This window comes from Entelurus aequoreus, linkage group LG26 (assembly GCF_033978785.1).
Source record: "Entelurus aequoreus isolate RoL-2023_Sb linkage group LG26, RoL_Eaeq_v1.1, whole genome shotgun sequence".
Taxonomy (NCBI): Eukaryota; Metazoa; Chordata; class Actinopteri; order Syngnathiformes; family Syngnathidae; genus Entelurus; species Entelurus aequoreus.
This window is the reverse complement of record NC_084756.1, coordinates 1,519,991-1,547,608: the sequence shown is the minus strand read 5'-3', so window position 1 is coordinate 1,547,608 and position 27,618 is coordinate 1,519,991. Positions and strand designations below refer to the sequence as shown.

Sequence of the window (27,618 nt, the reverse complement as noted above, 5' to 3'; positions counted from 1 at the left end):
TCGTCTTGCGTACGCAGATATTCCACTGCCCCATAAGCTCTCTCGGAAGCATCACAAAAGATATGTGCTTGTTGGCAAGGCGTTTTTGTGTCTATGGAAGCTGGTATATAACACCTGGGTATTTCTAGTTGTGGGATGTAGACCAGCTCACTCTCCCATTGTGTCCATATCTCCAAGAGAGGTTTGGGTTGAATTTGCTCATCCCAGCCGACGCCGACTATCCACAGGTCTTGAATGAGAATCTTGGCTCGAGTGGTAAATGGGATAAGATACCCCAGTGGGTCGTATTGTGTTGCCATAACCTTGTAGACGTTTCATAGAGTGGGCTTGGAATACTCTACTGGTCGGTGACGGTATCCAAGGCGATCTGTGAGGCAGTTCCAACGAAGGCCCAAGGCTGGTTCTTCGGGGTCCTGCTTGGGCTGAGACAGCCAAAGTTCCGTACTCTTGGCCTTGGCCTCAGCAGGAAGGTGTGCTATTACAGTTGGATCATTACTAACCCACTGCCTTATGTCAAATCCTACAGTGGCCAGCAGCATGCGTAGTCGGTCGACTAGGATCTTAGCTTGGTCTGCAGTGGTGAGGCTGGTTAAACAATTGTCCACATAGAATGCGGTTTCAACTGTGTGCACGAGGTCTTCATACCCCGTCTTGTTGTCTTTCACATGCCTTTGGAGGGCGTATGTTGCACAGCGAGGACTACAAGTAGTTCCAAACGGCAATACTTGCCACTCATATACAGTGGGCTCCTCTTCTCTCTTCATACTTCTCCACAGGAAACGGAGGAGGGCTTTGTCTTTTGGTAGCAAGCACACTTGGTGAAACATCCCTTTGATGTCACCACTGACAGCCACACTGTGTTCCCGGAAGCGAAGAAGTACCCCGAGGAGTGAAGGGCTTAGGGTTGGACCAGGCAGGAGTTGGCTGTTAAGGCACTGTCCGTTATGTTGGTAAGAACAGTTATAGACAATCCTGGCCTTACCATTGTGGTGGACCACGTGGTGCGGCAGATACCAGGATTCCTTGGAGTTGTCTTCTGTGGATGGAAGCAGAGGTTTAACATAGCCTTGCTGTTCTAGTCTCTGGATTTCTTGACAGTAGGTGTCTGCCAGGGCTGGGTCTTTAGACAGACGACGCTCAGTGCTGCGTAGCTGTGGGAGCAAGGCATTCTTTGGAGCCCATAGGAGAGGGGTCTCTTTGCGCCGGAGCAGCGGCACTGCATACCTTGTCACTCCGTCTTTTTCTATTTTAGTAGTGCATTGTTCTAGGAGCTCTAGAGCCTGTTGATCTTCTTTAGAGCGAGTAACACTTTTAATGTACACATAAGGGGATATGTCGACTTCCCACAGACGTTCTATATGGCGCTGGAGCTCAGAGCTGGGAGACATAGTGCAGTAGCAGTGGGGATATTCACCAGAAAGTTGGTTTAAGTTGGCTGGACCTTGTAATGACCATCCAAGAGGAGTACACACTGCCACAGGGCTTCCAGGTGGACCAGCTCTTACTGGATGCTTGGGGATAAGTAGATGTGGGAAATCTGACCCTATGAGAAGCAATGGTTGGATTCTGTCTACCGGTGGAAGTGGAAGTCCTTGCAGATGGGAATATTTGCGCATGAGTGATTTGACAGGATAGCTGTGCTCGGAAAGACTTAACTCGTCAGCTGTGAATGTATGGTGGATTTTGTATCTTTCTTTGGGCACATGAGCTGGGGATATTTCGAATGAGACAGCAGCTCCTTGTAGGTAGATCACCTCATGTCGAACAGTACGCAACGGAAGGTTCTCTGGCTCTTTAGTCAGAAGGAGTTGCTTTACAGCTGATGGAAGTATGAGTGTTCTCTCTGATCTGTCATCGAGGATAGCGAAGCCTTCTAAGGACTGTTCAGCATTGTAGAGACACACATGGACTAACTTTAGCATGACCTTTTGTGGGCGGTTTGGACAGTTAACATAGACAGTGTCTGGGGTGGTGCTGACCATCAGCACCTTCTTGGCTTCTTGATGGCACACATTGTGGAGCACAGTAAGATGTTGCTGCTTGCATACTTTACAGGGCTTCTTAAGAGTGCATGCCTCAGGTGCGTGGTTCCTGCCGCATCTCCAACAGTTTCTGTCTTTGATCCATGTGGCAATGTCTGATGCAGAAAGGGTTTTGAATTTGGGGCACAGGCTCAAATAATGTTCATTGGTGTTGCAGTATGGACAATATGGCTTAGGGCTGGATTTAGGCCTGGCTGAATTGATACTGTGAGCTGGAACAGACGTTGTAGCTTGAACTTGGCTCTCTGTGTTGTAATACACATTAGATGGATGCCCTTGTGGTCTGTTGTAGTTCTTAGCTGACTTTGGCTGGTCTTGGAACATGTAGGCTGCTCTCGATGAGATTTGCTTTGCTTGAGACTTTAACTGAAGCCAGGTGGATGTTCTGTTCTGTCTGTTCCAGTTCTCAGAATACCGTTGCTCAAGCTATACTCAACAAAGCTGTCTCTATAGTTGGCGGGCAATTTGCTGAGTAGTCTATCGACGTGAGAGCCACATCTAAGTTCATAGCCATTTTGACCCTCTAGGGAACGAAGCATGCCCAGTAGCGCTTGGACTGACAGGGCAAAATTGTCGAATGCGTCCGGATCTCCATATCTGATTGGAGGGGAGTTCAACATGGCTCCTAACTCACTCTGCACCAGCTGTCGAGGTTGTCCATATTTATCTTGAAGTGCTTGTAGAGCGGATGAATATGGCTTGGGATCATACATATAAGCTTGTGCTAACTTGTAGGCACTTGGCAGCTTTAAGTGGTCCAACAGCACTTGATACTTAAACTGCTCTGTAAGATGGGCATGTGAATTTAGCAGGTTATCCAATGCCATTTTGAGCAGTGCAAAGTCTGATTCTTTCCCAGATGTAAATTGGGGCAAAGTAGGCCTTGGAAGTCCATATGAAGTAGCTATTAAGAGTTCCATTAGGTCGGTACCAGGTGCTGTCCCGGAGCCTAGTTGCGGTGCTGTCAACGGCTGCAGTAAAGGTGGCATTGGAGGATAAGGGTGAGGCTGCAAGACTGCATTCTGCTTAATTGGCTGTTGCAGTGGGTAAACTGTGGCAGGGACTATGGTAGGAGGAGATATGGTAGCAAAAGTAGGCTGTGGCTGATACCTCAGAGTAGAAGGCTGGTAATCTGGAGGAACAAGCTGGACTTGGGGTAAAGGCGGACTGGTTGCGACGGTGGGATCAACCGCTGTGGCTGGAAGGGCTGGTGGTAGAGCATTTTCTGCTGGACTAGTGTGTCGAGATCCAAGCTCACCTTGTGAGTATGGTGGTGCTCCTTTTAGATCAGTTGGGAACCGAAGGTTGAACTCAATAAGTGGCCTGGATAAGACAGAACTATGTTGGTCCTCCTTTAAAAGGATGTAATTAGAGCAGCTTTCTCCAATTCCATTTCCTTTTCTACCAGTTTATGTTGCAGCATAGACGTCTCGTAATTGCCTCTTTCGTCTTTAAGGCCATCTCCGCCTCTTCATCCAGTTTACGTCGCTGCCTTTCATGTTCTCTCAGAAGTTACTCCTTTTGACTGAGAGCTTCTCTGGATTGTTTGTCCAGAAGCTGGTACTGCTCATCAGCTAGGTTTTCCTCTCTTATTTGTCTGTGCACTTCCGCTAGTTGCATTTGTTTTACACTCTCCTCCAACATTGCAGTATGTAGGTCTGATAATCCCTCAGTGATGGACCTCCTGGCTGACGAGCAGGAACTACACTGAGTTTTGGCTCTACTGCATTGAGAGGCAGGTGATCAGCTTCGTGGAAATGATGCTCTCCTCCCAGTGGGCGGGGCTCCAATATCAACGGCTATGGTTGATGTATGTTGAGATTGATATCCAACTTCATAATCATCAAGATGTGCTGGCAGTTGTCTCTCTCGCTGGGGTCTAGAACGTGCTGCTGGATCTGCTGAGGCTTGTTCTGACTCCATGTTGTCTTCAGATGATTATCAATCCGGCTCGAAGGACCATGTGATGGAGTATGTTACTCTGGATGCGGAAAGCTGGTCTGATATCTTCTTAGGACAAGGACTCCGGTCAGAGAGTAGGGCACAGAGAGGTTTTCAGGCACTCTTTATTGATGAAGTTGAACAATTGTAGAATGGGTGTGTGTGGTGTGTGTGTTTGATGTGTGGTCTAAAGGGAACACATACAAATAATGATTAGGATACATTTAGGCAATATAAAATGCAATATTACTACAGGATATGTATAATATCATATATAATATAATATACTCTACAATGTGTTATAAAACAAATACACAAACAAATGTACATGGACTATTAAAGCAGTCCATTAGAGATGAATGGGGAATAAGCACTGTTGATTTAGACCAGGGGTCTCAAACTCAATTTACCTGGGGGCCACTGGATGCAGAAACTGGGTGAGGCTGGGCCGCAAGAAAAGATTTCTTAAAAAAAATCTAACATGCACTTTTTAATGAATTCACCTCCTTTGAATGGCTTTCCCGCCCTAGCAACCATCTCACTCACCATGTAGCTAGCTTTGACAGCTGCATCGCTCTTTTCGCTTGCTTTCTTGACGAAATCTTGTTGCCTCAGTAGACTGGTTTTAAAATTTGCAACCCGGTTCACTCCCCTAGTATTTTGCATACTCCTCAGCATGTCTAGTTGTATAATGACGTTTCAAATTGTATTCCTTGTGCAACGCAACTTTCTCTGTATCAACTACAGAAAAGAGCTATAAGGATTATTCATAAAGTAGATTACTTAAAACACACTAACATATTATTTATTAATTCTGGTTTATTGAAACTACAGGAGCTAGTAAAGTTACAGACATTATGTGTCATGTTTAAGGCTAAAAGTAAAACATTACCAGCAAATTTACAAAAAATGTTTGTCATCACTTCTGAGAATGAAGAGCATAGAAGAAAAGGTCATTTCAATTCTTGACGAAATCTTGTTGCCTCAGTAGACTGGTTTTAAAATTTGCAACCCGGTTCACTCCCCTAGTATTTTGCATACTCCTCAGCATGTCTAGTTGTATAATGACGTTTCAAATTGTATTCCTTGTGCAACGCAACTTTCTCTGTATCAACTACAGAAAAGAGCTATAAGGATTATTCATAAAGTAGATTACTTAAAACACACTAACATATTATTTATTAATTCGGGTTTATTGAAACTACAGGAGCTAGTAAAGTTACAGACATTATGTGTCATGTTTAAGGCTAAAAGTAAAACATTACCAGCAAATTTACAAAAAATGTTTGTCATCACTTCTGAGAATGAAGAGCATAGAAGAAAAGGTCATTTCAAACATCAGTATTCAAGGACAACTTTAAAACAAATGTGTATATCAGTGGTGGGGGTTAAACTATGGAATTCTCTTTACAAGAGATAAAAGATTGTAAAAATATATTCCAATTGAAAAAATATATAAGGACAGAACAATGAGATCATATGGACAGCCATAACTGTTTACATTTTGCTTTATATTTATTATTTTACTTATTTTTTGCCTAGTTTTGTATTTGTTTTGTATCATCCTGTGAGGTGTATACTACTTATTTTGTTTTTTTTGCTCTTTTTGTACATCATGAAGTTTTGCACTTCTTGTGTTTTTTTGTTTGTTTTCGTTATATTTGGATGTAATTGTTTGTTTATATGATATCATTAAGTAAGACTACGTACTATGTTGAAGGGGGCAGAAAAATATAAGATTTTTCTTCATCCTGCTCCTTCTCAGGCATTGGTGTGTAAATGTATAATTTAAAAATTGAGGTATAATTGTCTATCGATCAAAGATGCACATCAATGAAGGAGATAAATAAAAATGAAATGAAATGAAATAAGACACGTCGGGGTGCCCCTGTGAAAGAAATATTGCATCAAAAATCGTCTCTGTCTGGAGCCAACGGGAGGAGGGTGGGGGGTGGAGTTTACAGTTACGGTAGCACAATTAGCCCCGAACGGGTTAACATCACCACGTCTGTATCAGCGCTGGGGTCCAGTGCACCACACTTTTGTATTGTCGCTCGCTCCTTCGGCGGAGTGCTCGTCTTCCCCGCCCGGACTGTTTACAACGGGGGCGGGAGCGAGCAGGCGGGCGAGGGAGGGAGGCAGGGAGGGAGGAAGGAAGAGCGTGTGTCATAGAAAAGCGGCAAAATGTTTCTCTGCTTGCATTACGCAAGTGACATCAATGCATACTTGCCAACCTTGAGACCTCCGAATTCGGGAGATGGGGGGGGGTTGAGTTGGGCGGGGTTAGGGGTAGCGGGGGTGTTTTTGTAGCCCGGAAGAGTTAGGGCTGCAAAGGATTCTGGGTATTTGTTCTGTTGTGTTTATGTTGTGTTTAGGTGCGGATGTTCTCCCGAAATGTGTTTGTCATTCTTGTTTGGTGTGGGTTCACAGTGTGGCGCATATTTGTAACAGTGTTAAAATATAAATAAAATAAAATATGACCACCCTCAGTGTGAAATGTATGGCTGTTCCTCAAGTATGTCTTGCAATAACCTGCGTGTGTCTCTAGAAGCCTCATACAACATGTGTCTGGGCTGGCACGCTGTTAGTATGGAGAAAAAGATGATGCGGTGACAGATTCTAGAGGACACTGATGACAGTGCCATCACGGCACGCCCTCGATATTGTCGAGAGCCTCATACCACAACGTGATTGGTAGATTTCTTCAGCTCCGCACACAACGCTGTCAAGCGCCATTCATTTAAAACTCGCGGGCCGCACTAACATTAAACTTTCATATTAAGGTGGGGGCCGCAAAATAACGTCTCCCGGGCCACAATTGGCCCGCGGGCCGCGTGTTTGAGACCCCTGATTTAGACAGTGATTTAAACGTGGTCTGTGTCGCCATCTAGTGGTAGGCTAGGGTAACTACTGTGTATCAAGAAGTATTAACAGGGCGAAAGTTGAGCTGGCGAATTATGTCGTCAAGCATAAACATTGTTGCAAACAAACACTCGTTTAAGGCTACATCTAACACATTATAAACATTTTAGCATTAATAACCGTGCTCTATTCGACAATACTTACATTTTAGTCAGGAACGCCCACAATGCTGTTTACACAATCACCCAAGAGCCCGTATCACGCAGAAAACGCTACAAACAGGAAATGACGTCTCAGACTAGATCGCCAAATTAAGAGCACAGGAAATCTAATATCTCAAAACTGCGTCAGAATAAGATAAGACTAAAACACTTTCTGACAACTAGTTTAAAGTTATCTTCATTGAAAAGTACAGTGCTTTTCCTTCAAAAATAAGGACATTTCAATGTGACCCCAAACTTTTGAACGGTAATGTGTGTATATATATATCAGTGACGTGCAGTCACTAGAGGCAGGTGAGGCAGGGCCTCACCTGCCATCATGGAAAGAAAAAAAATGTAAAAAGAAAAAAAATTAATTAAATTGTTATATGTATCCAGTGATTATACTATAAAGTTATTTTCCATTTAACTTCACCAGTTTAAGATTATTTTTATTTAAAGTCGCTGAATTTTCACATTTGCCGTTCAAATACTGAGAAGAGACGGTGCGGTGATTAGCAGCCAGTTGAGGCAAGTCACTGCGTTGTGCCTCAACATGGATTGCGCAATGACTCACCTAACTGCTGGCTTGCTGTGCAGTGAGACCGTATTGCTATATGAACTAGATTATACATTTACATAGTTTAGTTAGCTGAGGTATATAATGTACAGTGTATTTTGTCAACAACTGTATGTGTGTAACGTATTTCTTGTGGTGAGCGATCATAAAACTGCTGCGAAGACACACTGGCTGAGGCTCGCCTCGCAGTAATCCCGCGGTGCACCCCCGCCGTAGAAAACGGGGGGGTGCATGTTATATCAACTAATGCCCACACTTAAACTTTCCACGTGCAAGATTGAATCTATTGTAACCCATTTTTATGGGCTTTCTTCTTTGTGATGTTAATTCCTGTTCCACGCTGTTATACAGTATATGCCTTGCGCTCTTATTTTGAAGGCGCTAAGAGCGGAAGTGATGACACGTTGGAGTGGAGCGGAGGTTTTTGAAAGAAGGTAAATAAAGTGGTCTTCGTGTAAACTGGAGCCTCTGTGTTTATTATTTTGTAGTTTCATACAGTATATGCGACATTTATAAACCCTCGGTTACACTATTTAAAAAAGTTATTTAATAAGAAGCCAAAAAGTGCAAAAACAATAATGTTCGTGTTGGAGGAGTTGTGAATGACCGCAGGGCCACAACATTAGGTACCCCTGCAGACTGCAGCACGGATTTCATATGTCATTCATTCACAACTCCTCCAACACGAACATTATTGGTTTTGCACTTTTTGGCTTCTTATTAAATAACTTTTTTAAATAGATTAAATCTTGCACGCGGAAAGTTTAAGTGTGGGCTTTAGTTAATATAACACTCTCGTCAGGGGGTGCATTCTACGACGGGAGTGCATTAATCCAGCACAACAGCGGGGCATGGACTTCATTTATAAGTAAAGGTAAGACCATAATAAAGTTTTTTTTTTATTAAATATGCTTTTTTGTGTGCTACAGTTTGTATGTGTAAAGTTAAAGTTAAGTTAAAAGTACCAATGATTGTCACACATTCACTATGTGGTGAAATTTGTCCTCTGCATTTGACCCATCCCCTTGTTCACCCCCTGGGAGGTGAGGGGAGCAGTGGGCAGCAGCAGCGCCGCGCCCGGGAATAATTTTTGGTGATTTAACCCCCAATTCCAACCCTTGATGCTGAGTGCCAAGCAGGGAAGAATGCTGGTATGAGCTTTTAAACATAACCCGTTAACTGCTGCCAATCAAATGGTGAATAAGATACTCTTTAGGGTTCATATGTTTGTAAATCTGACTGTGATGAGGTCAGTGCCTCACCAGCCATGAACCTCACCGCACGTCACTGATACATATATATATATATATATATATATATATAAATGTTGTCCGTCTATCTGTGTTGCCCTGCGATGAGTTGGCGACTTGTCTAGGGTGTACACCGCCTTCCGCCCGATTGTAGCTGAGATAGGCTCCAGCGCCCCCCGCGACCCCGAAGGGAATAAGCGGTAGAAAATGGATGAATGGATGGATATATATATATATATATATATATATATATATATATATATATATATATATATATATTTATATATATATATATATATATATATATATATATATATATATATATATATATATATATATATATATATATATATATATATATATATATATATATATATGTCTGTTGTGTCCTTGAGCAAGACACTTCACCCTTGCTCCTGTGGTGGTTAGGGCCTTGCATGGCAGCTCCCGCCATCAGTGTGTGAATGTGTGTGTGAACGGGTGAATGTGGAAAGAGTGTCAAAGCGCTATGAGTACCTTGAAGGTAGAAAAGCGCTATACAAGTGTAACCCATTTACCATTTACCATTTTAAAGTAATACCTTTGTGAAATGGAAAAAATGGAAAAAACACAATGTAAAAAAACCGAATACCTGTCAGTGAACTCGCCATGAAAGCGCTAAAACATACCGGTGTAGTGAGTTTACATAATTCAGCCAAGGAACTTTAGTTATTAGAGAGTTCTGGTCGGACCTTTTTTTCCACATACACATTTCTGGTGTTGTTATTGCACTAGTGAGCCACGGATGAGGAGATACTAGAGCAGAGCAGAGCAGAGAGCAGAGCAGCTTTATTTGTCCATTCTTAACATGTACAAGACACATAAGAACTGAAATTACATTTTCGGCACAATCCCGCTAAGAGCAGACATACGTTACAGGGAGACAAGACAGGACTGCCAACGGATCAGCCACTTAGGGCGCTCCTTAAAAAGGTGGGAAAAAGGTGACATTGGGAAAGGGGGGAAGAGTAAAAAAAATATCAGTCTGAGGCTGGACCCTCAGGAATGGTCCAGACTGAGTCCGAGGAAAAAAACCTCACATAGCATGGCACACATAAACATGGAATCACAACAACTCGCAACAGAGTCATCCAACAGGACCCTGGAGGCCGGCAGCTGCTGTTGAGCGCTACTCAGCCCCCACAACCCCGGAGGAATTAAGCAGTGGTGAAGGCGTTGATTTGGGGAGGGGTGTGTGCGTGCATGTATGCCCAATTAACTTGGGTGAGATGTTGGAATTGTCTTTATGGGCCGAGGCCGGCCCCAAGAGTTCAAGAGTTCAAGAGTCCGACCCAGGTGCTTTTGAAAAAAAGGGAAGGTCAAAAGCGTCCATCTTTGAGGAGTCCTCAGGGGAGTGTTTTCAAACAGCCTGTTCCTCAAGGCCATTCGAGGGAATCAAATCGTAGATTAAGATGTTGTTTTTTCTTCGAGCAGTCAAAACAATGACATTCCTGCTCTGTATGCTGGCTCTGACAATTCCAATGTATTCTTTCTCTGCAAACTTCATCAAGATGGAATCCATTTTGCGATTCAAATCAGCAATCGCTCCAGTCTGTGATCCCACAGCACGACCCAATCCTTCCATTGCGTTGAACAGCCTGTTGGCCCCTTGAGTGGCTGCCATCGTCTTCCGAATTTGACGATACATCAGAGCAATGCCCAGCCCAATCAGCAAATGCCCTGCGATCACAGCTCCAAATAGGTAGATGTCTTCCACGTCCTCGATGGAAAGGACTGAGAGGCACATGATTCCAGGAATCTCTCACGTACCCCGCAGCAATGGTTCCATCAGGGCAGCCAAGCTCCCCCGAACCTCTTTTCCTTGTCGAAAAGACTGTGTCAATTGCGTCGAGAGTCCAGTTGATCAAATTCATTTTGATGTTTAGATTTGAGGACAGCTCAAGAAAAGAGGCTTCAAAAAGTTCAGACAAAGACAAGGACACAAGAAAGCAAGCGGGAAGGAGGAGGAGCAGGGAAAAATGCGACCACCCTCACCAAGAGGCAAGACAGAAATACTGCTCCATTATTGATTCAAGTAAAGTCTGAATGTCATTAAAACAATTAGCTCCATCTTTTGACACTTGTTCCACTCCCGTCCTTGCACGCTACACCGCTACAACAAAGATGACGGAGAAAAGACGCTGCCGAAGGTGAGCCACGTAAATAAGACTGCCCACAAAACGGCGTCTCCTGAAGCGACTGTCAGAAAGCGGCTTGAAGATGATCGGTAAAACATCATCTATGCAACATTTTGACCAAAGATCCACCATTACATGTTATGTAGACCATAAGGAAGTGTTTTCAATTGATAAAAAAATAATACAACCCTTTTAATGCGCCCTATAATCCGACGCGCCTTTTGTATGAAAATAGACCTGACTAGACCCACTCATCGGCAGTGCGCCTTATAATCCGGTGCGCCCTCCGGTCCGGAAAATACGGTACATGCTTTAAAAAAATCTGCAATGGAGTAAAACGGCAAACTTAAAAGCACCACATGGCGAGGGACGACTATGTAGCAATACAAAACATCTGTAAATAACAAATACATTCTGTTGGTAAAATGTACTATTTGTTTTATGTTGTAGAGCAAAAGAAAGTCAGACTTTGGAGCATCTGACGAGCTCTCTAGTGAAGAAGAGGACGGGGTGCAACCAGTGGAAGTGATTCATCCTCCTCAGGAGAAATGCGCAGCCTCGCAGTCTTCTTTGAGGTCAAGAAAGTCCAACCCAAAAGCTGCGGTGAGGCCTCAGGTGAACTTTACAATCCATATGAATTGTCTGATGAGCAACACACTTCCCCTTCAGTCCTGTGTAGGGATGTATACCGAGTACCGGTATTTTTTGGACTGGTTCCTAGTTGGGTTAAGATTTTGGACAAATGATACGGTTATCTGTATTTTTATTTTATCCAGCTGACCGACGTTTACTTGTGCTGCTGCAACGCATAAACAAAGGGTCTGATAATCAGTTATAAATAATGACAAATAAGGAAGCAACACCACACAAGCGTTTGTAACACAACAATATTTCCTCCTCAAAGTCACACACGCTAATAAGAGTTGGTGTCTGTTTGAAGTGAACGCGCTTTACTCACGAGTCAGGACCGCCGCTACCGCGCTTCATCAAGCGTCCTCTTAGCGATCCAGTGAGCCATTATTAATCCACTCAAAAAAGTGAAAAGTTTAACTAATATAATAATCCATAAAGTTGCTCTGAGGCAAGATAGCATCCAATGACAAAACTCTAGTCTCCATCTAACGTCACTCCATCGTTTGTGTGGCATCAAAACACACCTTTAATGCACACCCACCTAACATGATAATTGATTTACCGTATTTTTCAGATTATAAATCGCAGTTTTTTTCATAGTTTGACCGTGGGTGCGACATATACTCCGGAGCGACTATGTGTGAAATTATTAACACATTACCGTAAAATATAAAATAATATTATTTATCTCATTCGCGTAAGAGACGAAGCAAATGGCAGCAATCGTCACACACACGTCAGCAATCGTCACTCACACGTCAACCAATAACAATTAGGCGGGGGAGGGTCATGGCAGAAGTGCATTGTGGGTCATGGGATGCTAACTGCTATATGCTACTGCCGTAACTATTAAAATGGATCACATCAACATTGGCGGTAACTTATAAAAACTGAGAAGGACTGAACAAAAATGGCACCGAAAAGGAAATCATATACTGCAGATTACAAACTGGACGTAGTGAAAAATGCAGCAGAGAACGGCAATCAAGCAGAAAGAAAGGACATACCAGAGGCGACACCGAGGAAGAATATTTAGCGATCGGGAGTGACAGATTGTTTGGACAACGTATAGCATGTTCTATGTGTTATAGTTATTTGAATGACTCTTGCCATGATGTGTTGCGTTAACATACCAGGCACGTTCTCAGTTGGTTATTTGTGCGTCATATGGCGTACACTTATTCAGCCTGTTGTTCACTATTCTTTATTTATTTTAAATTGCCTTTCAAATGTTTATTCTTGGTGTTGGATTTTATCAAATAAATTTCCCCCAAAAATGCGACTTATACTCCAGTGCGACGTATATATGTTTTTTTCCTTCTTTGTTGTGCATTTTTGGCCGGTGCGACGTATACTCCGGAGCGACTTATAGTCCGAAAAATACGGTATGTTATATGTTTTATGTCATATATTTTGTAGAATCACATGAATAAGTCAATATTATTTCCATCTTAGTGTAATTGTAATGAATAGAAACACAGTGATGAACCTGTGTGGTCTTTGCAAGATGATGACAAAACAACGGCATTGCACTTTGCTCTGCTAAACATTGTTGACTTGTTTTAGACCTAAAAAGTAGGTGTTGATAAAATACTTTCCTGCTGTGAGATGTTACATGATGTTGCTGGTGTACATCCTCTTGTGCTAATAAACAACGTTTTTCACATTTTTATTTACACCGATTACATATAGTACCGATAAGAGTACAGATTAATATCGGTATCGATTAGTAATATTGATGTTGAAGTGGATCGGTTGCGTTCATCTTGTCGTCTGAAATAGATATGTGCTTGTGTTCAGACACATTTTTTTGTGTAAGAGGTGTTTCTTACCTGCTGACACTTCAGCCTTCGTCAGAGCTGTTGTAACTTCCTGGTGTGATGTGTCTAAAAACAGCTGACCAAGCTGGGAAACTGTCAAAATATAGTTCCCCGAAGTGTCAGCCAAAACTGTCCGCTGTTAAGAAACATCTCTAACACAAAAAACTTTGTCTGAACACAAGAATATTACACCTAGATCAGGGGTGTCCAAACTATGGGCCACGGGCCAAGTGCGGCCCGCCAGCCTCTTCAATTTTTCGCATGCACCGCGGAGTGCTTTCATATTAATCTTAAATACCAGACAGTATCTGAATACTACATATTTGCTGCCATCTTGTGGAAAATGTGAGTAAATCAGGTTAATGACCTTTGAAAGTACTTTGAAATAATAGCACCGCATTTACTTATTTGACACAAACCAAACAACCTTCCCTAGTCATGGTGGGGGGAAAAATTCCAACTAACATAAAGGTCAACACATAGTCACACATAACACAACCTGCTCACTTAACTTTGTGGATATTATGAACAACGTACAAATACAAAAAAAATCTAAATTAGATTAATTTAAATCCATTAGAGTGCAAGATAGGAAAAATGTAAAACCCTCTCTTCACACTTATCAATGTTTGGCTCATTTTAGCTGCTTGATATTTCTGATTTACTTCTGATTTCTGATTGATTACAAAACTTTTAAGAAGGTCGTCACAGCGTTGTCCCGATACCAATATTTTGGTTACCGGTACCAAAATGTAATCCAATACAAAAAATGCATTATTGGCTTTATTTTAACAAAAAATCTTATGGTACATTAAAGATTAAAGATTAAGATTAAACATATGTTTCTTGTTGCAATCGAAGAACAATTTTGTCCTTAAATAAAATTGTGAACATACTAGACAACTTGTCTTTTAGTAGTAAGTAATGGTAAATGGGTTGTATTTGTATAGCGCTTTTCTACCTTTTTTTTAAGGAACTCAAAGCGCTTTGACACTATTTTCCACATTCACCCATTCACACACACACATTCACACATTCACACACTGATGGTAAGTAAACAAACAAAGGCTCCTAATTAGTCTGCTGACGTATGCAGTAACATATTGTGTCATTTATCATTCTATTATTTTGTCAACATTATGAGGGACAAGCTGTGAAAATGTATTATTAATCAACTAGTTAATTTACTGTTAATATCTGGTTATTTTCCGTTTCAACAAAAGTTATGACACTTTTAACTTCTGTTAAAATGTCATAATCAGCTAATCAGCTCATGTAAAATTAGTTTTGGATAATACCACAAATTTAGGTATCGATCTGATACCAAGTAGTTACTGGATCATACATTGGTCATATTCAAAGTCCTCATGTGTCCAGGGACGTATTTCCTGAGTTTATAAACATACTATGAATTTTTAAAAAAGGAAAAAAGATTTTGTGACCATAAAAAATATTGACGTAATCCTAGTAGTAGATCCACCTTGTAGATCCACCCAAGGCGTTTGTTTACATTCAGGTAAGCTACGGTGGGTAGTGAAGAATGTCTAGCTATTCCTCGTCCTGCAGGGATAATACTTGTAAGAAACTCACTTTATTTGTCGCCATGGAGGCGAGGATTAGTGATGTAGAAGTAGCTAAAACACTGCCGACTGCGGGTGGATGCTAGCTGCTAGCTAGCTAGCCATGTTTTAAAGCACCTTTTCCTGAAGGCATTTCAGTGTTATAACTTCACCTTTGTTTAATTTTTAGGCCAAAATGCGTCCGTTCTCCCTTTTCTGTTTACACACTGTGTCTGCTTGTAAGTACTCCGTGATTGTGCACTGCCGAACATGTTCCTATGCTCGTAAAACCAGCAATGTCAAAACGTGACGACGCGCCGTCATGCCCGTTAAAAAATAAATACAATTGGGGAACCGGCACTTTTCAAACAGAGTATAGTACCGTTTTTGATTCATTGGTACCGCAATACTATTCTAGTACCGCTATACCTAGTTGTCACTAAAGTAAACAAGGCAGGAGTCAAACTTTGGTGTGGGTTCACAGTGTGTAGTATATTTCTAACATTGTTAAAGTTGTTTATACGGTAACCCTCAGTGTAACCTGTATCGCTGTTGATCAACTATGCGTTGCATTCACTTGTGTGTGCGTGCAGAAGCCGCACATATTATGTGACTGGGCCAGCACTTGTTGGACTGGATGAAAAGCAGACGTGACGATTTTCAGGAGGGGCACTGAAATTTGGGAGTCTCCCGGGAGGGTTGGCAAGTATGAGAATTAGCGGTCAATGCGGTGTTACCGCGGCACCGGCGCTGTATATAATCGGCGGGCCAGCTCTAGTGTTAAGTTGATATCGCCTCAAGGGCCAAGTGAAATTTTGGCCCGCGGGCCAGAGTTTGACACCCATGTACTAATATAATATGTACGTACACATCCCTAGTCTGTAGATGGTAGTCAAACATTTTAATTAGAGATGTCCGATAATGGCTTTTTTGCCAATATCCGATATTCCGATATTGTCCAACTCTTAATTACAGATTCCGATATCAACCGATACCAATATATACAGTCGTGGAATTAACACATTATTATGCCTAATTTTGTTGTGATGCCCCGCTGGATGCATTAAACAATGTAACAAGGTTTTCCAAAATAAATCAACTCAAGTCATGGAAAAAAATGCCAACATGGCACTGCCATATTTATTGTTGAAGTCACAAAGTGCATTATTTTTTTAACAACGCTACGTGTATATTGTAGCGTTCCGGAAGAGTTAGTGCTGCAAGGGGTTCTGGGTATTTGTTCTGTTGTGTTTATGTTGTGTTACGGTGCGAATGTTCTCCCGAAATGTGTTTATCATTCTTGTTTGGTGTGGGTTCACAGTGTGGCGCATATTTCTAACAGTGTTAAAGTTGTTTATACGGCTACCCTCAGTGTGACCTGTATGGCTGTTGACCAAGTATGGCTGCATTCACTTGTGTGTGTGAAAAGCCGTAGATATTATGTGACTGGGCCGGCACGCAAAGGCAGTGCCTTTAAGGTTTATTGGCGCTCTGTACTTCTCCCTACGTCCGTGTACACAGCGGCGTTTTAAAAAGTCATACATTTTACTTTTTGAAACGGATACCGATAATTTTGAAACGGATACCGATAATTTCCGATATTACATTTTAAAGGCCTACTGAAACCCACTACTACCGACCACGCAGTCTGATAGTTTATATATCAATGATGAAATCTTAACATTGCAACACATGCCAATACGGCCGGGTTAACTTATAAAGTGCAATTTTAAATTTTCCGCTAAACTTCCGGTTAAAAACAACTATGTATGATTACGTATGCGCGTGACGTCAATAGTTAAACAGAAGTATTCGGACACCATTGAATCCAATACAAAAAAGCTGTTTTCATCTCAAAATTCCACAGTATTCTGGACATCTGTGTTGGTGAATCTTTTGCAATTTGTTTAATGAACAATGAAGACTGCAAAGAAGAAAGTTGTAGGTGGGATCGGTGTATTAGCGGCTGGCTGTAGCAACACAACCAGGAGGACTTTGACTTGGATAGCAGACGCGCTATCCGACGCTAGCCGCCGACCGCACGGATGATCGGGTAAAGTCCTTCGTCCTTCCGTCGATCGCTGGAATGCAGGTGAGCACGGGTGTTGATGAGCAGATGAGGGCTGGCTGGCGTAGGTGGAGCGCTAATGTTTTTATCATAGCTCTGTGAGGTCCGTTGCTAAGTTAGCTTCAATGGCGTCGTTAGCAACAGCATTGTTAAGCTTCGCCAAGCTGGAAAGCATTAACCGTGTATTTACAGGTCCGTGGTTTAATAGTATTGTTGATTTTCTGTCTATCCTTCCAGTCAGGGGTTTATTTCTTTTGTTTCTATCTGCATTTAAGCACGATGCTAGCACGTTAGCTCCGTAGCTAAAGTGCTTCGCCGATGTATTGTCGTGGAGATGAAAGTCACTGTGAATGTCCATTTTGCGTTCTCGACTCTCATTTTCAAGAGGATATAGTATCCGAGGTGGTTTAAAATACAAATCCGTGATCCACAATAGAAAAAGGAGAAAGTATGGAATCCAATGAACCCTTGTACCTAAGTTACGGTCAGAGCGAAAAAAGATACGTCCTGCACTGCACTCTAGTCCTTCGCTCTGACGTTCCTCATCCACGAATCTTTCATCCTCTCTCAAATGAATGGGGTAATCGTCGCTTTCTCGGTCCGAATCGCTCTCGCTGCATTGTAAACAATGGGGAAATGTGAGGAGCCCTTCAGCCTGTGACGTCACGCTACTTCCGGTACAGGCAAGGCTTTTTTTTATCAGCGATCAAAAGTTGCGAACTTTATCGTCGATGTTCTCTGCTAAATCCTTTCAGCAAAAATATGGCAATATCGCGAAATGATCAAGTATGACACATAGAATGGATCTGCTATCCCCGTTTAATTAAAAAAAATTCATTTCAGTAGGCCTTTAAAGCATTTATCGGCCAATAATATCGGCAGTCCGATATTATCGGACATCTCTAATCTTAATAGTATGATAGGTTTTTTTATCCTGATCTGCTGCACCAGCTTGTGACATAGAAATAACTGCATGTGTGTTATTGTGGTTTGCATCGGTGTAGAACTGCAAGCATCATACGGAGAGATGTTCCTCATATGTTACTTGTGCAAAGGTAGGAATGCACCAGTGCCTTCAAGGTGAAGCCGCGAGAGTTAGAGCGCCTCAGACCGAGCACGGGCTCCCGTCCGGCCTCTGACACCGACGACACCATGTGGGAGGAGCTTCTCCAAGGCCCAGACACCGTCTCCACCGGCAGCAGCGACAGCGAGGACAACGGGAGGTTTGCCGCCAGCTTGGCGCTTCAGCAGAACACCACGCTGAGCAGCGATGACGAGAGCCTGCAGCAAGGCATCACTGGAGTACGGTTACCAACTACGCCTTTCAGAGATGGTTTCTGTGTTATGATTGTGCGCATTAATCATGTGCATTGTGTGGCAGCACCAGCTGTCTTGGCTCCAGGCGTGCCATCCTGCCAAGGACCGAGTAAGTGCCATCATTTGGGAGCAGGGCGAGTGTAAGAAAGCAGACATGTCCGTGTTGGAGATCAGCGGGATCATACTCACTCGGGTACGGCGGCCAGAGCCTTTTAAACCTCTTACATGACAATGTGCTGCACTACAAAAAACATGCTGATGTTGCAAAAGGCACATAAACTTGAAGGAATGGAATCAAAAACAACTTTAGGTAGTCTGTAGAGCTGTGAATCTCTGGGCACCACACAATTCAATTCGATTCTTCAGGGTAACGATTCGCTTCAGAATCCATTCCCGATCAAAATCTATACTTTTTTAATAATATTGGGTGCCAGTTCTATGATTAACTACATTCCTCCATAAAATAGAAAATCAGATATGATACATTTTTATTTTATTTAAAAGAAAACTTTTAATAAAGTCAAATACAAATAAGGCAAGGTATTCAACACTTCTCTTTACTCAAGTAAATCTGTACAGCAGATATAGATCATCAACAAACCCCAAGACCAGTGAAGTTGGCACGTAGTGTAAATGGTAAATTAAAAACAGAATACAATGATTTGCAGATCCTTTTCAACCTATATTCAATTGAATAGACTGCAAAGACAAGATACTTAACGTTCGAACTAGAAAACTTTGTTTTTTTGCAAATATTAACTCATTTGGAATTTGATGCCTGCAACATGTTTCAAAAAAGCTGGCACAAGTGTCAAAAAAGACTGAGAAACTTAAGGAATGCTCATCAAACACTTATTTAGAACATCCCACAGGTGAACAGGCTAATTGGGAACAGGTGGGTGCCATGATTGTGTATAAAAGCAGCTTCCATGAAATGCTCAGTCATTCACAAACAAGGATGGTGCGAGGCTCACCACTTTGTGAACAAATGCGTGAGCAAATTGTCGAACAGTTTAAGAGCAACATTTCTCAACGAGCTATTGCAAGAAATTTAGGGATTTCACCATCTACGGTCCGTAATATCATCAAAATGTTCAGAGAATCTGGAAAATCCCTGCACGTAAGCGATGATATTACGGACCTTCGATCCCTTAGTGCAGGGGTCTCAAACTCGCGGCCCGCGGGCCAAATGCGGCCCGCCGGACGCTAGTTTGAGGCCCCCGCCTTGATATGAAAGTTTAATGTTAGTGCGGCCCGCGCGAGTTTGACATGGATGCTGTATGGTATCATGTACCCAGAAATGACAGCTTAAAGCTGTGTGCACACCGGACACAATTGACACGATTTTGTCCCGCCCATACGCGAGCGAGCCCGCCTGTTTTGCTTTTTCTCTCATCATCCATGACTGAGATCACCACCATCACTGCGCTGTACTGCTCTGAAAGTCCGAAGCTCCGCTGTCATTTCTGGGTACATGATACCCTCTGGAGGCGTCACATTCTCCCTAGTTCTCCCTATAAACGTGCATTTTTTTCACACTGACAGGCTCAGATAGTTACAATAAGTGTCCGACAACATACTAGAAAGGAGAAATGAACGTATGTCTACCTTTAGCTTGAGATCGCTGTTTGTTGTTGTTCTGCTGCTGTGTGGACTAAAGGGGTGTTCACAGCAAAAGCGACAAAAATAATCGCAAAATACTCAAAAATACTCCCATGGTCAGTAAACGGCCGCCGGTAAACTGTGGGTTTTTCCCCCAGTTCTCTCCTTCAGTGCTGCTGCTCTGAGCCGGCTGCCTGCCAGCTAGCAGTGGTTCAGTCCTCCGGTCCAGTCCCGCGAAAAAAATAAACAACCTCCGGTCTGCATTGACTTTGTATGTAATCTCGTCGGTTTTCCCCCGGTTCTCTCCCTCCGAAACTCCCGGTCAGGTAAACCGCCAGCGAACTCCGGTCCAGTCCCATTCCCCCGGTCAGGGGAAGTTCACAGGGGATTCACCGGCTCTCTCCTCCCGGTCAGTAAACAGGGGATTCACCGGCTCTCTCCCTCCAGAGCCGGCTGCGAAACATAAACTCTCCTGGTCGTTAAACGGTTGTCGGTAAACTCTGTCTTCCATAAACTGCAGCGGGCACAGCAGCCTGCAGGACACCGCACAGGACCTGTGTGCAGTAACGTTATGAGACTCTCCACACTGATTGGCTCTCGCAACAAACAGCGATCTCAAGCTAAAGGTAGACATACGTTAATTTCTCCTTTCTAGTATGTTGTCGGACACTTATTGTAACTATCTGAGCCTGTCAGTGTGAAAAAAATGCACGTTTATAGGGAGAACTTATAATATAAATATTAAACGGCCACCACAAACACTTTGTGTTTCCATGGTTTCTGACGTTCAACCAATCACTAACTGTGCCGTGCTCGACGTCATATGCAGGCGCAGGACCCTGAGCCAATCTGGTACCAGCGGAAATTACGTTCTTTGTACGTCAGCTAAACACTAAAACTTAAACTTCAACACAACAGCGATACCTAGTGAAATTATATATTACACAGCCCCAAACATGTCTTTCTCAAAGCCTGCAGTGAAGAGAAAGGTTGGTGATGAGCACAGACAATTTCAGGAAAAGTGGGAAATTCAGTATTTCTTTGTGGAGCACAGGGGCACTCCGACGTGTCTTATTTGCACAGAGAAAGTTGCGGTGCATAAGGAATACAATTTGAAACGTCATTACACAACTAGACATGCTGAGGACTATGCAAAATACCAGGGAGATGAGAGAGCCAACCGAGTTGCCAATCTTAAAACATGTCTACTGAAGCAACAAGATTTTTTTAAGAAAGTAACCAAAGAGAATAACGCAGCAGTCGAAGCTAGCTATGTGGTTAGTGAGATGATTGCTAAAGCAGGAAAGCCATTTACAGAAGGTGAATTTGTCAAAAAGTGCCTGTTACAGGCTGCAAGTATTGTCTGTCCAGAAAAGAAAGGTCAGTTCAGCAACATCAGCCTTTCTGCCAACACCGTGGCAGAGCGCATTTGTGACATGTCAAGTGACATTTATGATCAACTGTGTGAGAAAGCAAAATGTTTCAGTGTATACTCAGTCGCTCTTGATGAGACCACAGACATCACTGACACTGCCCAGCTCGCAATATATGTCCGTGGTGTTGATGACAATTTTGAAGTGACAGAGGAGTTGCTCACAGTAATGCCAATGCATGGCCAGACCACCGCTCAGGAGATATTTCACCAGCTGTGTGATGCCATTGAGAATGCCGGTTTTTCATGGAAGAGATTTGTTGGGATAACAACTGATGGAGCGCCATCAATGACAGGGAGGAAAAATGGACTGGTGGCACTTGTTCAAAAAAAACTGGAAGAGGAGGGTGTGGAGGAAGCCATAGCTCTGCACTGCATTATCCATCAGCAGGCCCTTTGCAGCAAATGCCTGAAATTTGACAACGTGATGTCTGTTGTTGTGCAATGCATCAACCACATCAGATCCAGGGGCTTAAAACACAGAAGGTTCCGTGCTTTTTTAGAAGAAATGGAGTCAGAATATGGGGACGTGCTTTACTTCACCGAGGTACGTTGGCTCAGCAGGGGAAACATGTTGAAGAGATTTTTTGAGTTGAGAGCAGAAGTGAAAGTCTTCATGGAGAAGAATGGGGTGGCTGTTCCTGTGTTAAGTGATCCTATATGGCTCATGGACTTAGCTTTTCTTGTTGATGTCACGCATGAGCTTAATGTACTGAACAAGAGGTTACAAGGCCAGGGGCAACTTGTCAGTGCTGCCTATGACAATGTGAGAGCATTCTCCACAAAACTTATGCTATGGAAAGTTCAGCTATCTCAGACAAACCTTTGCCATTTCCCAGCATGCAAGGCACTTGTGGATGCAGGCACACCATTCAGTGGTGAGAAGTATGCTGATGCCATTTTGAAGCTACAGGAGGAATTTGACCACAGATTTGCAGACTTCAAGACGCACAGAGCCACATTTCAAATTTTTGCGGACCCCTTCTCCTTTGATGTGCAAGATGCCCCTCCTGTGCTTCAAATGGAGCTCATTGACCTGCAGTGCAACTCTGAACTCAAAGCCAAGTTCAGGGAGGTGAGTGGAAGAGCAGACAAGCTTGGGCAATTTTTGAGAGAATTGACTCCCAGCTTCCCTGAGCTTTCCAGAATGTTCAAGCGGACCATGTGCCTTTTTGGGAGCACGTACTTGTGTGAAAAGCTCTTCTCCACCTTGAACTTCAATAAGTCCAAGTACAGGACCAGACTTACTGATGAGCATCTTCAAAGTCTACTGAGGGTCTCAATTGCTTCCTCCCTCAAGCCAAATGTGGCTCGGCTATGCGAGAGGAAGCGCTGCCAGACCTCTAGCCAAAAGTAGGCAAGAGAAGCCATGTTCAGAACAGTTCATGTTGAAAGTTTCATTAATGTTCATGTTAAAGGTTAAATAACTGTTAATACTGTTAATTTGAATCTGAAAAAAAATAATTTCTCTACCCACCAACTATATGTGGTTTCTTAAGTTTTTCTTATTTGCTGTTTTATTATTATTTTATTTATTTATTACTGATTGATTGATTTATTTTCTTTATTCTTTATTTGTTTATTTATTTTTTCATCTTATTTTGTGTAGAAAATTAAAAATTAAGATATTTGAGAACAGTGGAATGTTTTATCAGAGCTTTTCTTGTGGAAAACCGGAACCAAAGCACTGAAAAAGTGTAGGGTATAGCAGAAGCAAAAGCATTGAAGACAGTTTTTTTTTTCTTTTTTTTTCTGTTTTTAATAAATGCGTTTTTTTTGTTGAAAACCTGATGCGGCCCAGCCTCACCCAGACCCTAGCTCCAGTGGCCCCCAGGTAAATTGAGTTTGAGACCCCTGCCTTAGTGCATTTAAAAAGCAACATCAGTGTGTAAAAAAATAACACCACATGGGCTCAGGAACACTTCAGAAAACCACTGTCAGTAACTACAGTTCGTTGCTACATCTGTAAGTGCAAGTTAAAACTCTACTATGCAAAGCCAAAGCCATTTATCAGAAACGCTTCATTGGGCCCAAACTCATCTAAGATGGACTGATGCAAAGTGGAAAAGTGTTCTGTGCTCTGACGAGTTCACATTTCAAATTGTTTTTGGAAACTGTGGACGTCGTGTCTTCCGGGCCAAAGAGGAAAAGAACCATCCGGATTGTTCTAGGCACAAAGTTGAAAAGCCAGCATGTGTGATGGTATGGGGATGTATTAGTGCCCAAGGCATGGGTAACTTACACATCTGTGAAGGCACTATTAATGCTGAAAGGTACCTACAGGTTTTGGAGCAACATATGTTGCCATCCAAGCAACGTTATCATGGACGCCCCTGCTTATTTCAGCAAGTCAATGCCAAGCTACGTCTTACAACAGCGTGGCTTCATAGTAAAAGAGTGCGGGTACTAGACTGGCCTGCCTGCAGTCCAGACCTGTCTCCCATTGAAAATGTGTAGCGCAATATGAAGCCTAAAATAATCAAATAAAAAAAAGAGACTTTAAGCTTAAGTTTCTCATTTTGAACTTTAAGTATCTTGTCTATGCAGTCTATTCAATTGAATATAAGTTGAAAAGGATTTGCAAATAATTGTATTCTGTTTTTATTTATGATTTACACAACGTGCCAGCTTCACTGGTTTTGGGTTTTGTACATAAACAATATGATTTGTCTGAGCGGCTGGACAGGATGGATTAAAAACTTTTTTTAAATTTGTTTTAATACATTTTAGATTGTTTTTTAATCTATTAGGAATCATTACAAACAATAATCACAAATAATTTGAAAATCAAGCACTTAGGCATGGAGACTGTTTCTACAAAGATTTGTTAAAGAATGGGCCGCTCTCAGGAGCTCAGTGATTTCCAGCGTGGAACTGTCATAGGATGTCACCTGTGCAACAAATCTTGTCGTGACATTTCCTCGCTCCTAAATATTCCAAAGTCAACGGTCTGCTATATTATAAGAAAATAGAAGAGTTTGGGAACAACAGCAACTCAGCCACGAAGTGGTAGGCCACGCAAACTGATAGAGAGGGGTCAGCGAATGCTGAAGTGCATAGTGCAAAGAGGTCGCCGACTTTCTGTACAGTCAGTTGCTACAGAGCTCCAAACTTCATGTGACCTTCCAATTAGCCCACGTACAGTACGCAGGGAGCTTCATGGAATGAGTTTCCATGGCCGAGCAGCTGCATCTTAGCCATACATTAAGATTAAAGTACCAATGATTGTCACACACACACTAGATGTGGTGAAATTTGTCCTCTGCATTTGACCCATCCCCTTGGGGAGCAGTGGGCAGCAGCGGCGCCGCGCCCGGGAATCATTTTGGTGATTTAACCCCCAACTCCAACCCTTGATGCTGAGTGCCAAGCAGGGAGGTTATGGGTCCCATTTTTATAGTCTTTGGTATGACTCGGCTGGGATTTGAACTCCAACCTACCGATCTCAGGGCGGCACCAAGTCCAATGCAAAGCGTGGGATCCAGTGGTGTAAAGCACGTCGCCACTGGACTCTAGAGCAGTGGAGACGCCTTCTCTTGAGTGATAAATCACACTTTTCCATCTGGCAATCTGATGGCCGAGTCTGGGTTTGGAAGTTGCCAGGAGAGGAATTATGGTGTGGGGTTGTTTTTCAGGAGTTGGGCTTGGTCCTTCAGTTCTAGTGAAAGGAACTTTGAATGTTTCAGGATACCAAAACATTTTGGACAATTCCATGCTCCTAACCTTGTGGGAACATTTTGGAGCAGGCCCCTTCCTTTTCCAACATGACTGCGTACCAGTGCACAAAGCAAGGTCCGTAAAGACATGGATGACAGAGTCTAGTGTGGATGAACTTGACTGGCCTGCACATACAAACCCTGTTTCCATATGAGTTGGGAAATTGTGTTAGATGTAAATATAAACGGAATACAATGATTTGCAAATCCTTTTCAAAACCATATTCAATTGAATGCACTACAAAGACAAGATATTTGATGTTCAAACTCATAAACTTTATTTTTTTTTTGCAAATAATAATTAACCTAGAATTTCATGGCTGCAACACGTGCCAAAGTAGTTGGGAAAGGGCATGTTCAGCACTGTGTTACATGGCCTTTCCTTTTAACAACACTCAGTAAACGTTTGGGAACTGAGGAGACATATTTTTTAAGCTTCTCAGGTGGAATTATTTCCCATTCTTGCTTGATGTACAGCTTAAGTTGTTCAACAGTCCAGGGGTCTCCGTTGTGGTATTTTAGGCTTCATAATGCGCCACACATTTTAAATGGGAGACAGGTCTGGACTACAGGCAGGCCAGTTCAGTACCCGCACTCTTTTACTATGAAGCCACGTTGATGTAACACGTGGCTTGGCATTGTCTTGCTGAAATAAGCAGGGGCGTCCATGGTAACGTTGCTTGGATGGCAACATATGTTGCTCCAAAACCTGTATGTACCTTTCAGCATTAATGGCGCCTTCACATATGTGTAAGTTACCGATGTCTTTGGCACTAATACACCCCCATACCATCACAGATGCTGGCTTTTCAACGTTGCGCCTATGACAATCCGGATGGTACTTTTCCTCTTTGGTCCGGAGGACACAACGTCCACAGTTTCCAAAAGCAATTTGAAATGTGGACTCGTCAGACCACAGAACACTTTTCCACTTTGTCTCAGTCCATCTTAGATGAGCTCAGGCCCAGCGAAGCCGACGGCGTTTCTGGGTGTTGTTGATAAACGGTTTACGCCTTGCATAGGAGAGTTTTAACTTGCACTTACAGATGTAGCGACCAACTGTAATTACTGACAGTGGGTTTCTGAAGTGTTCCTGAGCCCATGTGGTGATATCCTTTACACACTGATGTCGCTTGTTGATGCAGTACAGGTCACAGGCTTAGCTGCTTACGTGCAGTTATTTCTCCAGATTCTCTGAACCCTTTGATGATATTATGTACCGTAGATGGTGAAATCCCTAAAGTCCTTGCAATAACTGGTTGAGAAAGGTTTTTCTTAAACTGTTTAACAATTTGCTCCCGCATTTGTTGACAAAGTGGTGACCCTCGCCCCATCCTTGTTTGTGAATGACTGAGCATTTCATGGAATCTACTTTTATACCCAATCATGGCACCCACCTGTTCCCAATTTGCCTGTTCACCTGTGGGATGTTCCAAATAAGTGTTTGATGAGCATTCCTCAACTTTATCAGAATTTATTGCCACCTTTCCCAACTTGTTTGGCGCGTGTTGCTGGCATCAAATTCTAAAGTTAATGATTATTTGCAAAAAAAATATGTTTATCAGTTTGAACATCAAATATGTTGTCTTTGTAGCATATTCAAGTGAATATGGGTTGAAAATGATTTGCAAATCATTGTATTCCGTTTATACTTACATCTAACACAATTTCCCAACTCATATGGAAACGGGGTTTGTAGTTCTGACCTGAACCCGAGAACACCTTTGGGATGAATTAGAACGGAGACTGAGAGCCAGGCCTTCTCGACCAACATCACTGTGTGACCTCACCAATGCGCTTTTGGAAGAATGGTGGAAAATTCCTATAAACACACTCCGCAACCTTGTGCACAGCCTTCCCAGAAGAGTTGAAGCTATAATAGCTGCAAACGGTGGACCGACATCATATTGAACCCTGTGGATTAGGAATGCGATGGCACTTCAAGTTCATATGTGAATCAAGGCAGGTGGCCAAATACTTTTGGCAATATAGTGTATATACAGCAGATATGATCATCTACATCAATAATATGATTTGTCTGGCTGGACAGAACAGATGGAAAATGTATATATATATATATATATATATATATATATATATATATATATATATATATATATATATATATATATATATATATATATATATATAAATCTATTTTTGATTTTTTTTTAATCAATGAAGTCGGCAAAACTAGGTTGACTGCCACTTATTCCACTGATATTCCCAGGAAATAGTTAGATACATATGTTTCATGACTGTTGTCATCATAATATGCTCCACTCCACTGTACTTTGCAAACAACAGGATGATACATCATGTGCGCCACCAGAGGGCAGCAAAGACAATTGATGTGAATGCAACATATCAGTGTGACTTAAGAGGTTGGCCAACATAATGAAAAGAACTGACTTCACTT

The 27,618-nt window shown here is 42.4% G+C and overlaps 1 protein-coding gene across 2 annotated transcripts in view; it reads left to right on the top strand.

Annotated features, from left to right (window-relative positions):
• Positions 1 to 27,618, top strand: part of phtf1 (putative homeodomain transcription factor 1) — a 58,945-nt gene that overhangs the window by 18,104 nt on the left and 13,223 nt on the right. Inside the window, exons 8-10 of one of the 2 annotated variants that reach the window (XM_062038054.1) lie at positions 11,503 to 11,655; positions 18,192 to 18,434; positions 18,514 to 18,642. In XM_062038054.1, the coding sequence (XP_061894038.1) occupies positions 11,503 to 11,655; positions 18,192 to 18,434; positions 18,514 to 18,642 (525 nt within the window). Of the gene's footprint in view, positions 1 to 11,502; positions 11,668 to 18,191; positions 18,435 to 18,513; positions 18,643 to 27,618 lie in introns of both variants that reach the window. The other variant, XM_062038053.1, reaches the window with a different exon arrangement.